This window comes from Pezoporus wallicus, unplaced genomic scaffold (genome assembly GCF_028554395.1).
Source record: "Pezoporus wallicus isolate ANWC-B61680 ecotype Strahan unplaced genomic scaffold, APGP_CSIRO_Pwel_v1 contig_447, whole genome shotgun sequence".
In the NCBI taxonomy this organism is placed as follows: Eukaryota; Metazoa; Chordata; class Aves; order Psittaciformes; family Psittacidae; genus Pezoporus; species Pezoporus wallicus.
The window spans coordinates 672,193-687,362 of NW_026636385.1; the positions used below are offsets into that span (position 1 = coordinate 672,193).

Genomic DNA, 15,170 nt, shown 5'->3' on the forward strand with positions numbered 1-15,170 from the left:
TTCTGTGATTGCTATTAACTTTTATGATAGTGTAAGCTGCAGTTTGGATCCTACAAAAAAAAAAATAATTGCATAAACAGACTTCTGTCTCAGCAGGACTTGTCTTGGATTTACGGATCTGCCTCCCATAAAATATTCTGGATACTTGGCTCTGTGTACATTTGTGCTTACGTGAACCTAATATAATCTGGCCTAGCATACAATCTATTTCAAGTAGTCTGTGTTGCTTTTGTTCCAAATACATATAAATTTACTGAAATACTAATATTTTGTTCCACATGCATACCAACATAGTACTGAAATACTGATATTTTCTTCTTTCTAGAAAAACCTAAAAAAGGGTCCCTTGCTTAATAGGCTTGGGAAACTTATCCTCCATGTACTATTAGTCTTGTGCTTGACTCTTGTAATAAATAAATTCATCAAGGTAAGCAAATATTCCTTAATATAGAAACTTTAAAAATTTATTATGGTAAAAGCTATTTGTTAACTATCTACAGTAATATTGTTAAATAAAAATCGCAGTGACATTTCACTGCATTTCAGAGACTGTGTTTTGGAAATAAAAGATTGTTTTGCTAATCTTTTTTGATTTATAGGTTTTTAAACATACTCTTAAAACTTCATAAATTAACACCAAATAACGGAATACATATTTGTAACTTGAAGCTCACCAGTAATTTTGTAGTAGTTCTAGGTTATACTGCATGTTGATACTGCTAAGCATTTGCAAAGTTTTTCATTGAATTTACTTCTCAAAGAATGCACTTAAAAATGAATACTTGTTATAAATATTTTGTAGACCATGCCATACTTTTGAGTTACTTCTTGTGCACAGAGCTGTCTGCCGACATTTGTGATTGTAACACTTCTTCTACCTTAGAGTTTTAGTCTTTTCAAGAGATCTCTTTCAACAGATTAAAAGTTAGTACATGTGGAAATTAAAAGATAAATCATAGAAATAAAGAGCACAGCAAAAAACAACCTGTGCTGGAAATTCTTTATCTGTAAATAAGAAGCTAACCCTAGTAGATATTCTAAAAAGTAAGTAACTTGCCCTTTGGACCACAGGACCATAATTACAAACTCAATGCTTGTTTGACTGCAAAACACCCTCTCTCAGTAAGCCTGTATTGCCACACAGTTTCATTTAAATGATGAAAAAGAAGTTTATTGTGTAAAGTTTCATTTTTTTGATACTTAAAATATAATTTCCTTTCTTTTTCCGATCCTTTGTAGAAAATTCTTAATCTTGAGTCAGATGAGCATATATTCAAATTTCTGAAAGCAAAATTTGGATTTGGGGCAACAAGGTATGAATCAGCTTCAATTCTGCTTTCTTATATGGCTCACTAAGTGATCTTGGTGATAAAGCATGCATTTTTACTGCATGTTTATATCATGTATTTTCCTTTGTAATAATCTGAATAACTCTGGCTTTCTAATTTCTTGGAAAAAAGGAAACTTTGGTCCTTTTTGACGTCAAGTTATGAAATATATGATGACAAGGATTATTCTTTTTTCTTTAGAGATTTTGATGCTAACCTGTATCTTTGTGAAGAAGCTTTTGGTTTACTGCCATTAAATACTTTTTCAAGACTCTCGGATACATTACTTTTTTACATCTACATATTTGTTCTCTTATTTATGACAGTAGCAGCTGTAATTGTTGCCTTTCGGAACCTCAGGTAAAATATATTCTTAAAATAATTCACAGTTTCTGTCAGTTTTCAACAGGCTAAGGAAGTCACAGTTTTATACAGCAGAATAGAGTATTACTTTCCACAGGTACTAGGGAATAGTAGAGCATGTAATAGAGAGATCATGCAAAATAAGTATTAAAGCTAAAAATGTAAAGGATGTAATGAGGCTGAACAAGGAAACATTCTTCCTTAGATTCCTTTTATTTGCTGTTCAAATTTTGCAGTATGTGTAGAATTGGCTGGATTTTGGTGGTGAGAGGGGAAACAGGGAAAGGGTGTCTTTATAGAAAACAGCATTAGCTTATTTTGTTCATCCCATTTTCCCTGAGCAAAGCACTCCCAGTGAAGGATTTCCCTGGTGGTACCCTCAGAGTGCCCAGAAATAAACTAGGATGGTCTGTACTGAATTTGCATCATCTGTGTGAAGAAGCAGGAGTGGTGGACTGCAACCATGCATCGCTGCTGCCAGTTCCCCTGGCTGATCTGTAGGTCTTAGGTCTTAGAGGTATTTACAGAACACCAGAAGAAAATCAGTACTGAACTGCGATTTAAAAAAAAAAATAAATAAAAAAATTGGTTCATTACAGACCTTTCAGTTTTGCATTTACAACCTGGGCAAAAGCTAGGATGGATGATAGACAACTTGATTAATTCAAGGAGTTTCAAGGAGTATCATGTAACTAATGCCACTCATCATAGATTTTATGGAGAACAGGATAAAAGGGGAAGAGAGACAGGGGAGGGGAGAGGGAGAAGATCCAAGACATGCTGAAACTATGTTATGTTAGTTATGAAGTCACAGTTATCTGTAAGGCATTTTGATACTATTCAACCAGCCCTTTTAAAAAAACTTGGCGCATCAATCAGTTTTAAAACCGAAATGCTCTGCAGCTCTTATTTTCTGTAATTCTAGATATAATCCAAAACATTACCCTGATTTTTAATACTGCCCAGTTATTTCAGTTGTTTCCCACGTGATAAAAGCAAAAAACACACACTTTTGAGCAGTTTTTGGTTTTTAATCAGCCCTTTACATACATTCACAAGACTGGCCACCTCAAGCCAGTCCTTTCAGCAATTTTGTTTTTCTGTAAATTTACTTCCAATTTATGGCTGTAATAGCAGCCAGATATACCAGCACAACCCCACAAAACAGTTAAGTTCTTCACTCTCATCAAAAGCCCTGTGAAGCCCATGGGAGTAACTGCTTCAAGCAGTAAACCAACTGTACCTTTCTGTAAACAATTTTATCTCATTCTAAACCAGCTCATTTACATCCACTGCATTTCCAGAAAACTAGGCATGAAAATAAATACCTGATGCTTCATCAAATTGATGCTATCGGGCTTAATTGCATAACTGATACAATAGAACATTTTATCTTCCATATGTAAACTGGTATCAGTACTATTGCTTATTAGCATCAGAAGGATTAAATGCATTTTAAAATACAGGCAACTCTATGAAATAGACTACAGAACTTAATATAACATTTCTTATATCTTCTGTTTAATTAGTTGTTCAAATCAAGTCCAGTTGATGGAAAAAATGGGCGAATGCACGATAATATTGAAGCCTGATGCTGCTTACAACTTGATTCACACAGTTCTTTTTGGATGTCTGGCATTAAGCACAATGAGGTATAGTTTTGGGGATTTTTTAATTCTACTGAAGGCCTTTTAGATGATTGAGTATATTTTTATAGAATGCTAAAATATGCTGACCACAAACTGATCATGATTCTTTCTTTCCCTGGTGTGTTTCTGCTTGTAGACTGAGGCATTTCCCAAAATTTGTTTTGAAGTTTGGGAGCAGAGATGTTCACAAAAGCACATAACAAAGTGCAAAAGTCTTTCACTCAGTTATTTCAGAGTCCTGAAAGTCCAAGACAACTGTGTTCAGAATTTCTCTTAACTGTTCTCATCAGCACAGCTTAGCAGAGCTCCAGATGATCAGCAAAACTTGTCTGTCTCCTTCCAGAATGAAGTACCTCTGGACATCCCACATGTGTGTATTTGCATCTTTTGGCTTGTGCAGTACGGAAGTATGGAAACTTGTCCTGAAATGTGTTCATCTCTACACATCACAGAGGGTTAGCGCTATACTTACAGCATTTCATGAAATGTGGGTTTGCTCCATATCTAAACCAGATCACGACTCAGAATTCTAAGACATCTGAAATGAGTTTTGTTTGTAGTCCTCCTAAACTGGATATCTGAAGTACATTTCTATAAATTTAGTAAGTGAAATGTATTTTCTAGTGGTTTATATATTAAACAATTTATGTATTAAACAATTCCATTTGAATACACTAGATGGCAATGTAGATGTGGCAATGAAAAATAACCACAATTTTACTACAAAAGTCTTAGTCACCATATTAAGAAATCGTCAGCAGTTTGGTAAGACCTTTACAGCCCGTTGTACTGAATGATACAGTGTTTTCCACTTTGTAGAAGATAGTATATAGATATAGATCCATCATTTGTGATGGGTCTGTGAAGGGTTTTACTTGAAAACAAAATCAGAACATGGTCTTAAAACTGTAAATTCCACCACGTGATAAATATGTCAGGTATCAATACATTAAAAATCAAGTCTATCCAAATAAATGTATCATCAAAATAACCAATTTTTTTTTTTTTTTTTTGCGATTTCTTAGATGCACGTGATGAAATACTCCATACCAATAATTACATTACTATACATTTCATATAAGGTAAGACCATTTTTTGCCTGCCTGTTCTGGCTTTTTTTACTTATGTGGAATTTTCCTTTTCTCACAAAGGGATGTTGTTTTATAAATAATTACATACAAGATTTTTGGCTGAATTTTAAAAATTGGTATAATCTACCTGAAGTGGAAGTACCTTTATGAATATGAAATTGTATGTAAAGGATCAGTTAGGCTCATTTGATCTAAAGTAGTTGTTCATAGATACAAATGTTTGTCCAATTGTGTGTGTAAGTTACCAGGTGTTATTTAAATATACAGTTTTATGGAAATGTAAGTTATCTGTTTGGGTTTTCACCCTGCAGATAAGATGCAGATTGTTAAATTGTGTGATGATTCATTGTAGGAGCAGAAATAATCATAACATACTATATGTTATGGGCTGTGCCTCATCCCATGTATTTTAAAGTACACAATTGTTAAACTTGTCAAGTACTTTTGTTGTCTTCATGTCTCAGAAACAACTTATAAGGTCAAGTGTTTAAATGTACATACATAAAATATATTAAAAATAATAACATATACAAGATTATTAGTCTTTCAGTCTGTCATAGCAGTGAGATTTAGAACATTAACTTAGTGGGCATACTATTCTTTTAATCTGTATTTACAAAGGTTGAAAATTCAGATTCCACTTCACTGGAGAACTTATTTCTGCAATACCTACTGTGAGATGAGAATACTTCTGTTAAATAATTGCCTTCAGGGAAAACCCAAGGTGAATTTCATTATCAAAATTAAAAAGACAATAATAAAGCACTTAAGAAAGCTGCTAGTAGAGTTTATTCTGAATGTCTGTTTCCCCCTATAAGACAGTGAAATGAAAATTCAAGAAAGACTGGAAGAGTTTGTTCAGTGAAGTTACAGTGAGGTGGTCCACTTAAATTTTCTTGTTACTCTGTTTTTAGAGGAATTTTTAGTTTGTTTGGGGTGTTTTTTTTCCATTAGTATGCTGGTTAGGGAAGTCATTTATGTTTTTTATCATCTCTGAAAGTAATAGAAATAATGCCATTTCTTTTGACATGGCTAATGCCAAGAGCATGACATTCTAATAGATAGTCTCATGTGAGAGATCAACTAGGAAGAATTTTCATCCCACTCTTCATGAGCAGATAGGAAGTTCCTAAATCAGATTTAATTTTGAAGTCAACTGAAGTCACTGATTTTCATAGGCTTTAGATCAGGCATTAGTTGTGCTTAATCTGCCTCAAAAGCGTCATTTTTCTGTTTTTTCTAAATATAGGAAATCATTTTTATTGGCATTAAAAGTATCATTTTTCAAAGTGCTCAGTGGGAATAAAGAAATATTTCCCCATTCAGCGTTTTTTATTGTCTTAAGTCATTTTTTGCAGTTCATCTGCCAAGGCAGTGAATATCTTTGTGTACCTTTGTCTCTTCTCAAAAGCTGCAGAGTCAGTGAGCCTTTTGATTCATTCTGAGACTTTACAGTCTCATTTCACAACTGCTTAATTTATTTACTTATCTCTCAAGTGTTCTGAGAAGCAGAAATGTCTATTATAGTACTACTGCCTCAAACTGTAAGGTTGTGATATTGCCATGACTATATTTTAGGTGTTTCTCAGTCTATCAACTAGTATTACTTTAACGAATGTATCAAGTAAACAGAAAAACTAATAAGTTTTGGCCCAATTATATCCCCCAGCTCCCCAGACCTACTACCTGATACAGTTTTAGGGAAAGAATGCATGTTTTTGCTAAGCAGCTCAGCAGCATCACATTCAAATTCCTTCTGATCTCTTGGATGAATATTATCTAAATTGGATGAGTTTAGATTATCAGGTGTGTTTTCTCACACTTTTCTGTGACATTTCACTTTGCAAGCCAGCAATCTTATCTAAAGAAAGTAGGTTTGGAATAGGTTCACCATAACATCCTCTGTAATAAAGACTGATACAAAGCAATTGGCCATTAATATTGTCATTATTTCTCTTAATTACTCCTTCTTTGCCCTTGACTATTCACTAGTTTAAACAATAAGAAACCCTTAAATAAATCTTTGTTCTGTTGGGGGGGGGGGGGTAGGACTAAGCTTTTCAGAAATCGGTCCCAGAAATCGGTTTCAATCATCCAGATATGATTTATGTATTCTTGGTCTTCAGTAAATTTTGAAATGCTTTCTGTCCACCCCCCTTTTTTCCCCCAATAGCCTGTTGGATGTTGACATTCAGTTGCACTTTTATTTTTATCTTTAGTGGTTCTCTTTTAATTCAAAGTTCTTAAATGCCATTCATAGCACCCACAGCACATTTGATGATTTTAACTTCTGATACGGATTTCCTAGTGGTTTAGGGTTTGGTTTGGATTTTTTTTTTGTTTGTTTGTTTTGTTTATTATTACATAGTTGTACGTTGCCTCTCCAAACTTAATTCCTGAGGTGTTTCCTTTTCCTGTAATTACAGGCATTACTTAATGGCTTGGCTCATACATATTGAACTGCTACATGATGCCTCTTTATGTTGTTCCTTAAAGCTTGGTCTGTCAAGAAAAGACTTAAAACATTTGCATTCACCCTGTAGTCCAGGAGACTGAAATGGTTCACTTGTATAGTAGATATAATGCGCAGCAGTCATATTCGGTGGCAACTTTTAGTTTCCCATTGATTTTTAAGGAACACATTGATCTTTATTAATAGAGTTCTGGAAACCTCCCGTGAGAAGTGCATCTAAGAAAAGCTGTTCTTCTCGGGTTCCCCACAGCAGGTACCTCTGTACAGGAGCTGCCAGATGACCAGATCTCAAATGCTAAACTTGTGTATTCATACTGCAGTGACAGCCACTAAGCCTTCATAAGAAGGGTAGATACACTTATCTTTTGCAGCTTATCCATGAGCTGGACAAGATTAGTTACCAGCTAAGAGAAAATAATGTTTCGTCATCCAGGACTTGGTTTTGATCATTCGGTCTTCAGTTGCTTTGTTTTGTTTTCATTATAGTTCTGGCCAGGAATAATGGATGAACTGTCAGAGCTGAGAGAATTCTATGACCCAGACACTGTGGAGCTGATGAACTGGATTAAGTAAGAGGATTTTTTCTCTATTTCAGTTAAAGTCTATTTGTGTAGATCTAATGTTCTTAGTTATAGTGTTCTCCTTATTTGTCACAGCTCATCAGTGAACTCTGGTGACCCATGCAGATAGTTAAGAACAGATGGGCTATCAAGAGGTTAGCTATTAAAGGCTGTGGAGAACAGCTACATGCAAAGGCCCCCAGTCTGCTCTGTTCTAATTCAGTATCATGCTGCTGTATTGCATGTGTATCAGGGAATCAGTTGACTACGTTTTCTCCCGTAAGTACACATAGGTTTTCCACCTGAAAGAGGACAATTTCGAGGTGTCAAGCTTCTTATATTATACCTCCCTCTTTGTATTAATAGACCTTGGCAGTGAAATAATTTAATTTTTACCCCCCACCCCCATGTGTGGTTGTAGGGCTGGAAAATCTGTACTCTATAGTCTGTTCCTTGAAGTTTAAAAATTCTCTATTATTTATGTTTACCAGAATTAATCCCAACATATGTTCTAAACTGTAAACAAAATATTTGTAATTGAACTTGAACTTGCCATGTCTAAGCATAGGTGCAAAGTCCCTTTCAGGAGTATGAGTTAATCATTCCAAGCCTACGTCATCGCTTCTGCTTTCTCACAGAACATAGAAAGGTATTTTTAGGTGGAAACAGTTTGGAATACTGCATTTAGAGGATATCCTGAGAAAAAGGGACAGGTAGGTTTTTCTCTGAAGGATTTTGAATTTAAGGGACATGTTCTCTATTAAGATACAGTAACCACTAAAACCTTTCAGATTAAGTTCTGAATAGAGATATCCCTGGAATGTGTATTTATTTGGAAGCCTGACAAAGTTTCATGTTCTGGAAGAAAACATTCTGAAAGTAAATCTGGATTTACTACATTTAACGTTCAACTAGTCGGAGTATTTCCTTGGAGCCCTATATTCTGCTTTCATATGTAATGAGCTACAGGGAGTCCAGTCACCCGGCCTATTCTACCTATAGCAATATATTTACAGTCCATAATGTTGTATTTCTTTAATCCATAAACTAGAAAGAGTAATTTAGAAGTAAAATATATTACAAATTTTCAATGACTTATTTTGACAGCAAGCCGTGTTTTTTCCCATAATTTAAAAGTTTTGCAGCCATATTGACACCTTTTTGTGACTAATGTTTACCAGCCATTTCCATTTAGCACTACTGTTTTATTAAAAGATGGTAAATGCCTGATAGTTCATGTCTCCTGTGTACAATATGTAGAATTATATATAGATTTATACATAAAATATCCATGTGGAATTATTCCCAGCCATGAACTGAGTTTGACTTGATCCAATGAGAATATTTTTTCATATGTTCTTAGTGCTGAGAATGCTAAACTGGTGCTTAATGCTAAACTGGTGCTTGTCCTCTTTTCATTTTAAGTCATGACAGGTCATTACAGAAGGAAATTTTCTGCTTAGAATTTATTGTGTTTAGAAATATTATTTGTATAAAGAAGAGTTAATTATCTGTGCTTTAAATCAAGTCAGCAAAATTTGTGGTAAGTTTCTCGAAGTGGGACAGATTTTCTTAAGTTTTGACATGCAAGAGAAATATTTTACTATTCTAACACTTGATATTTACACTGCAGTTAATGATCTGTCAAGGTTGGTGTCAGGAACTAATAATTCGTTATTAAAACTCAGTATGAGAAGCTCTAATTTGTCATGTATAGCAGTGAATTAGGAATAACTCATCTGTCTTGCAATCTCTCCTCAAGAAGAAAACCTTTCTATCTGCTTAGATCTAAATGCATATTAACTTGTCCAAATATACAATCTGAATAATAGCCAACTATTAGTCTGTCCACTGGGAAGTGGCTGCAGATGTATTTTTCACTCTTCCCCCTTACTAGAATCACCAGAGCATTTTCAGGAAGATATACTGGTTTAGATCTCTACAATAAAGTTACTGCATAGTACAGGACTGCAGCTATTGCAGAGTGCATTTTTTTACCTAATGGTCTTGTATGTCCCAGTCTCTTGCTTTTTCCTACCCAACACCTCATTTTCTTAGCTTTTTTTTTTTTTAAGGAAAAAAAAAAGTCAAGAAGGTCCTGCAGTGACCCAGGGATAGTTCACAGCTGTGTTCCCAGATGGGAGGTACATTAAAATTCTTAGTTTTGGTCTTTCTCCCTAAGACAACAGGAACAACATGCTCATTTGTGAGATGGGGAAGAATATCAGTAGAATGAGCAAATCAATAGCGTGAACTTCCCTACTCTGTTTACTTCTGGTAAGTGTTTAAGAAGCAATGTCTTCTGCCTTTAAAGGGGAAACCTGTCTAGAATTGTGGAATATTTCATTAGCAGTTACCAAAACTCGTAGAACTTCTTGGAAATCTCAGACAAAAGCCAAAACAGTGGGAAAGTTAACTGAGACTGAGATTTGTCAGAGGAATTGTCTGTGGGGTAAAGAAGGCAAATTTTTATATTAGTGGAAACCCCACAAATTTCCAAAAAGCTCTTAAAGTTACCAAAATGGAATACCCATGTTTCAATGGCGGTTCTTTCATTTAGTAATTTATATTAATGGCTGTGTTTTAATTTCAAGACAGCTATAAATTTTAACTCTTCACTCTTACTTATATGCCTGATTTTCAAGGATAATCACCCTGAAATCAACCCATTCCAGACTTTAAAGGCAATACTACATTCTTGTAATTCTTGTTCTTAAATTTTTTGGCTTATCCTTTGTCATTGACTGATCTGTCAGTAAGATTCAGGCATGAACTCGATAGTGCCCGAGACCTAGGCTTATACCAGCTGTGTAGGTGCACTCCGTTATGTGAACAAAATATGCATGCATAGAATTGAGGCTGGGACTAACAAAAATGCATCTTGTTGCTCTTTCTTTGTGGCTGTTGTTTTCCATTTTTGCAACTTTCAGTCATTCCAAACCAGAGGGAAAAAAAAGAACCATGACAGTTTGACTGAATATGCTTTACTGCCTGTCATTTGCAGCTAAACCTGTAATGCTTTAATACAGTATTCTGCAAATAAAAAGACTTTCTTTTAACAAAGAAAGAAAGTCTAACATGGCATATTTGAGAACTCTTTTTCAGTATCTCCTTTTCCCAAACCCCTTTGCTTTGTAAAATCCCTATCACAAACAGACACTAGTGAAGGAATAATCTGAGATCTGTCAGAATTTATGGCCCCGAAAGCAACTACAGAGTTCAAATTTGCAGGACTTTGAAAAGGAATAGCCATTTTATTTCTAACAACATAACCTGTAATAGCAACATCGTAAGGCTTACTTAAAACCAACTCAAAATAATTCTTTACCAACTTAAGAGAAAGACTTACTACCACTTTTAGAGTCTGTGCAAGTAGTTCCTGTAAAACCCTTTTAATTTTAATGAGTTATTCTTTAGTATTCATATAATTCTCTAGATTCTTAAGTGTAGGTGAAGAAAAGCTTCATACAACATATTATAGTGCTTAGTTTACCCATTAGTTCAGATGTAATTAACTTGTTGAAAGCTTAGAGCTCCAAAAATAAATGAGATTATTTGTTCAAAATGCCATCAGGTCTGCTTGGAATGGCATTTAAATTATATAATGTAAATCAGTTTGACCTGTAAGTCCTTGTCATTATTTAGTGACATTTCATACAGAATAAATTGCTTGCAGGTTGGGCAGTGTGGTATGGAGCTTGGCAGAAAGCTATAAAAACAAATTATCCTTTCATTTTATACATCATTTGTTCAGACATTTGTAAAAATTGCTTTGTTTTTCTATAATAGAGAGGTGTCATTCAGTGGTTTTGAAGCACATTAACTGCCTTGGATACAGACCACAGCACCTAGGGGCTGATTTGGTTAGGATGACTGGAGAAAGATGCTTGTATGAACTGTAGAGATTATCCCATACCAGAAAAATATTACTTAAATTGTCACACCTTCTTCTGGTGGCTGTTGCAGAAGGTAAAGGCTCAATAACAGCCACCAGTTGAAGATCTTTAGGATGTAACTAAGGAGGGCAGACTTTGCATGAAGCTCAGTGTCACCACCCAGCTTCCAAGCAGTGAAATCCAGTGCCAGGTTTGTGTCTTCGGCTGCTGGTGGTGGCGCACATTGGTCTGGGAACCATCGGAGCTGGGCTCTGCATTTCTGACAAGCACTTTTACAGCAAGTTATGGAAAAACGGCACTGTCACCATTTCCTCTAGCGTTCCTTTGTAAGAAAAGAAGCTTCGGGCTGTTTTCTTGGGAATGTTTTGTCTTTGTTTTCTTGTGGTTTTCACTTTGGTACTTACAGTTTTGGTTTTTTTAAGAAAATTTGATTCTGCACAGTGGCATTTCATTGGGTTCTTCAGGAGCCAGAGGTGCAGGACGGCCTTGGTAAGGCCAGGTCAGGAGATAAGTACTGCAGAGCATGGCAGAATTTAAGCTAATCTTGACCAAACACAGAAACAGACTTTTCACACTATGACTTCTATAAATTGCTGAAAAACTAGTCTATTGGTCAAGTTAAACTGGCCTATTAAAAATATTCTCCCTGTCTTTCCTAGATGAGATTAATGTACCAGTGCAAGGAAGGGTTTGTAATTATTAATTCATTTGCTAAGCATAATCTCTTGCAAGGCAATAGTAAAACGTAATATTTGTCTCTGAACATTTTCAAGCCAATCATGGAGCATAAAGAAGACTGAATATGCAGCTACAGTTTCAAAAGGCTTCCTAAAGTATACCCCAGGGTGTCTCAGTTCTTTGACCACTGAGATAGGGGCCATATGGGCACATCTGTGGATGTCAGCTATTCACAGTCCTTTCTAATTTCATTTTGCTTGATTTAATGTATGCTTTCTATTCTTTTAGTCTTCATAGGACACTTCATGATGATATGCCTATTAAGTGCTGGAAAACACTCAAGCATACTATGAGCATTTTAATTAACCTAATTATAGTAGTCTCTGATGCCCATCATTTTTACTTTATCTTTTTGCTATGCCCTCCTATCGTGTCTTTACATATATTTTAGATTGGAAAATTGCTGGGAAGAAGGTGAGCAAAAAAATTATTTTTTCCTTGTGGGTATTTAAACAATCCTGAGATAGCAAAACACTTACTTAGATAATAATTCTAGACACTGGCTTTGCAACTCAGATGAGATCACAGGACAATTAATTGACAGCAATTCTACCTAGCACCTCATTCACTTCCTACCCTGCTTTTTGCAGCTGGCGTGACTTTTGTTTCATAATTTCTCTCCCCCAGTTGTCACAATAAGAGGATTAATGTCTCACATAGCAAAGTTTTTATTCCAAGTGAATGGTGAATGCCAGAACAGTCACAAGAAGTTTTAGCATTCAGATTAAATAATCCATTTTATATAGAATGCCTAATATATCAGACAGAAATCAAAGTCACAGTAAGTTTCTTGAAACATGACAAGAACTAGGATATAGACATTCACAAAGACTCAGAGGCTATATAAACCCTAGGAGTATATAAAATATGGAAGTAGTTTGAAATTCTGAGGATGATGTTTCCTGATAGTGCACAGTAAATTTTTTATTTGCAGTTAGAGTACTACCATGATTTATCCACTTCATATTTGAAGAAAACACAGTTGCTTGAACAGTTTGCTCCCTGAATAGAGGAGAAACAGAAAACCATTTTTTCAGTCTTTTTTTTCCTTCTGATCTGTAACAAGCAATGCAAAAATGCCCCTGCAGAGACTTCCTCAGCCTTATCACCATTTGTTTAGGTCAAACACTCCAAACACAGCAGTGTTTGCTGGGAGCATGCAGCTATTAGCAGGAGTCAAACTGTGCACTGGACGGACCCTAACTAATCACCCCCATTATGAGGATAAGAATCTGAGAGAGAGAACAAAACAGGTAAGAGTATTCTGATTGTTTAAGCTAATTCTTACCCAGAGCAGTGGCTCCATTCTAGAAAACACATGCAACCTCTAAGGGCAGGTTGCAAATGAGATGACACCATGTGCGTTACTCACTGAACTAACTTATTTTCAGATACAGTTCCAGAATTTAACTTCTATGAAACTTGTACTTCGCACATCTGCTAACTTGCTTCAGGCAGCTGGTGTATGTCAGAATAACTGTAACAAGGTACTCAAGCTAAGTAGGCTGTTTCAGGTGCTGTTGGCGTTAATAGATCCTGCTGCCCAGATTTCTCCTGCTGCCCAGAGGGAACACAGCATTTCCTCATTTCCCTGATACTCCCTTCAGTTCCCACACCAGGACATAACATTTTTATATAGAAACCACCTTGAGAAACTCCACACCAAGAAGAGGAGATGGTTCTGAACTATCCTTTCCTCTAATTTAGACATTCTGAATGTTTTACTGGCATCTTACCAGTGCCTTCTGCAGACAGCACCACTATTCAGTGCTTTTGTAGTCAGCAGGACTACTGTTGTGCATCACAGTAGCAATAAAATAGAAACTCCTGGTGGCTGCTGAATGAAGCATTTAGTTGTTACAATTTTAAAATATTTAATTCAAATCACGTGGATTGGCAATCTCAGTTCGTCCTCTAGTTCAAGATAAAGGAATCATGAAAGAGCAGGCAAAGAAATAGTGGTGATATTATGTATTTTACAGCTTAGTTTTCTTCTTCTATAGATTTACCAGATCTATGCCAAGAGATCCCCTGAAGATGTTTACAGAATACTGCACTCCTTTGGCACAGACTACGTCATCCTAGAGGACAGCATTTGCTATGAAAGACGACACAGTAGAGGCTGTCGGTTACGTGACTTACTTGACATAGCTAATGGCCATGTAAGTATAATGTACAAAAGTAATAAAAAAAGTACATTTCATTTCTGTCTGAAATACACTTACAATTTGAAGTAGCTTACGTGATTTTCACTTCATGAGTGTAGGAAGTAAAATCTAATGCAGCCTTTAGACATTCTCAAAAACGGCCAAATTGAACACTGCTTGCTTTGGTGATAATTGATAACAAAAGAAGGAATTCAGGCTAGGCAAAGTAAATCATCACTTCCTCATGTGCTCCCGGTCAGCAGCACACAAATAGTGTTCTCTTTCAGAGTGTGAATCACTTCAGAGCTTCAACTCCCTCAGGACACTTGTGTTACTCCATTTTGTCTGGGGATTTTTCAAGCATGTCTGGGACTAATATGGACCCACAGAAGACACCATAACCCAAAGCAGATAGGCACATCTGACAATTATTATCTGTAATAGAAAAGACACTGTATATATCTTATATATAATGTTATTTTCTTCCTCCCACTTGTTTTATACAGTTGCTGGTAACAACTCTGGCCACCCTGACCAAAGTATTGTCGAGGTTGTTTTCAGCTTCCTGTTATTGCCTGTAATTATAAATTGACTAAAGGCATTTCACCAACTCTTCAATTTCATTGCAGATCATGGATGGTTTGGGGGAGAATGAACCTGATTTGAAACCTTCGACGTATCCTCGCTTCTGTGAGGAAATTAAAAAAAACCTGCCTTCTTACACCACACACTTCATTAGAGTGTTTCAAAACAAAACATTCCATGTTTACAAGCTTGCTAAGCATAAATAACATTCCCAACCCTTTAAGCTCAGTATTTTAATGGTAGGACCCACATTAGAAGATGCAGAAGTTTACAAACACATTACATTTGTAAGACATTTTACACTGATAGTTTCTTGTTTAATTACTGTGATTCTTTTTTT

At 35.6% G+C, this 15,170-nt stretch overlaps 1 protein-coding gene across 7 annotated transcripts in view; it reads left to right on the forward strand.

Moving 5' to 3' along the window:
• The window catches only part of DPY19L3 (dpy-19 like C-mannosyltransferase 3), a 30,132-nt gene extending 14,962 nt beyond the window's left edge, over positions 1–15,170 (forward strand). For 5 of the 7 annotated variants that reach the window (XM_057400143.1, XM_057400142.1, XM_057400144.1 and 2 more), the window contains 10 exons: positions 326–427; positions 1,240–1,313; positions 1,530–1,688; positions 3,221–3,343; positions 3,684–3,795; positions 4,366–4,422; positions 7,391–7,473; positions 13,219–13,351; positions 14,102–14,260; positions 14,875–15,170. In XM_057400143.1, the coding sequence (XP_057256126.1) occupies positions 326–427; positions 1,240–1,313; positions 1,530–1,688; positions 3,221–3,343; positions 3,684–3,795; positions 4,366–4,422; positions 7,391–7,473; positions 13,219–13,351; positions 14,102–14,260; positions 14,875–15,036 (1,164 nt within the window). In that variant the 3' untranslated portion in view covers positions 15,037–15,170. Of the gene's footprint in view, positions 1–325; positions 428–1,239; positions 1,314–1,529; positions 1,689–3,220; positions 3,344–3,683; positions 3,796–4,365; positions 4,423–7,390; positions 7,474–9,646; positions 9,742–13,218; positions 13,352–14,101; positions 14,261–14,874 lie in introns of those variants that run through there. The other 2 variants (XR_008971062.1, XM_057400146.1) reach the window with 2 other exon arrangements.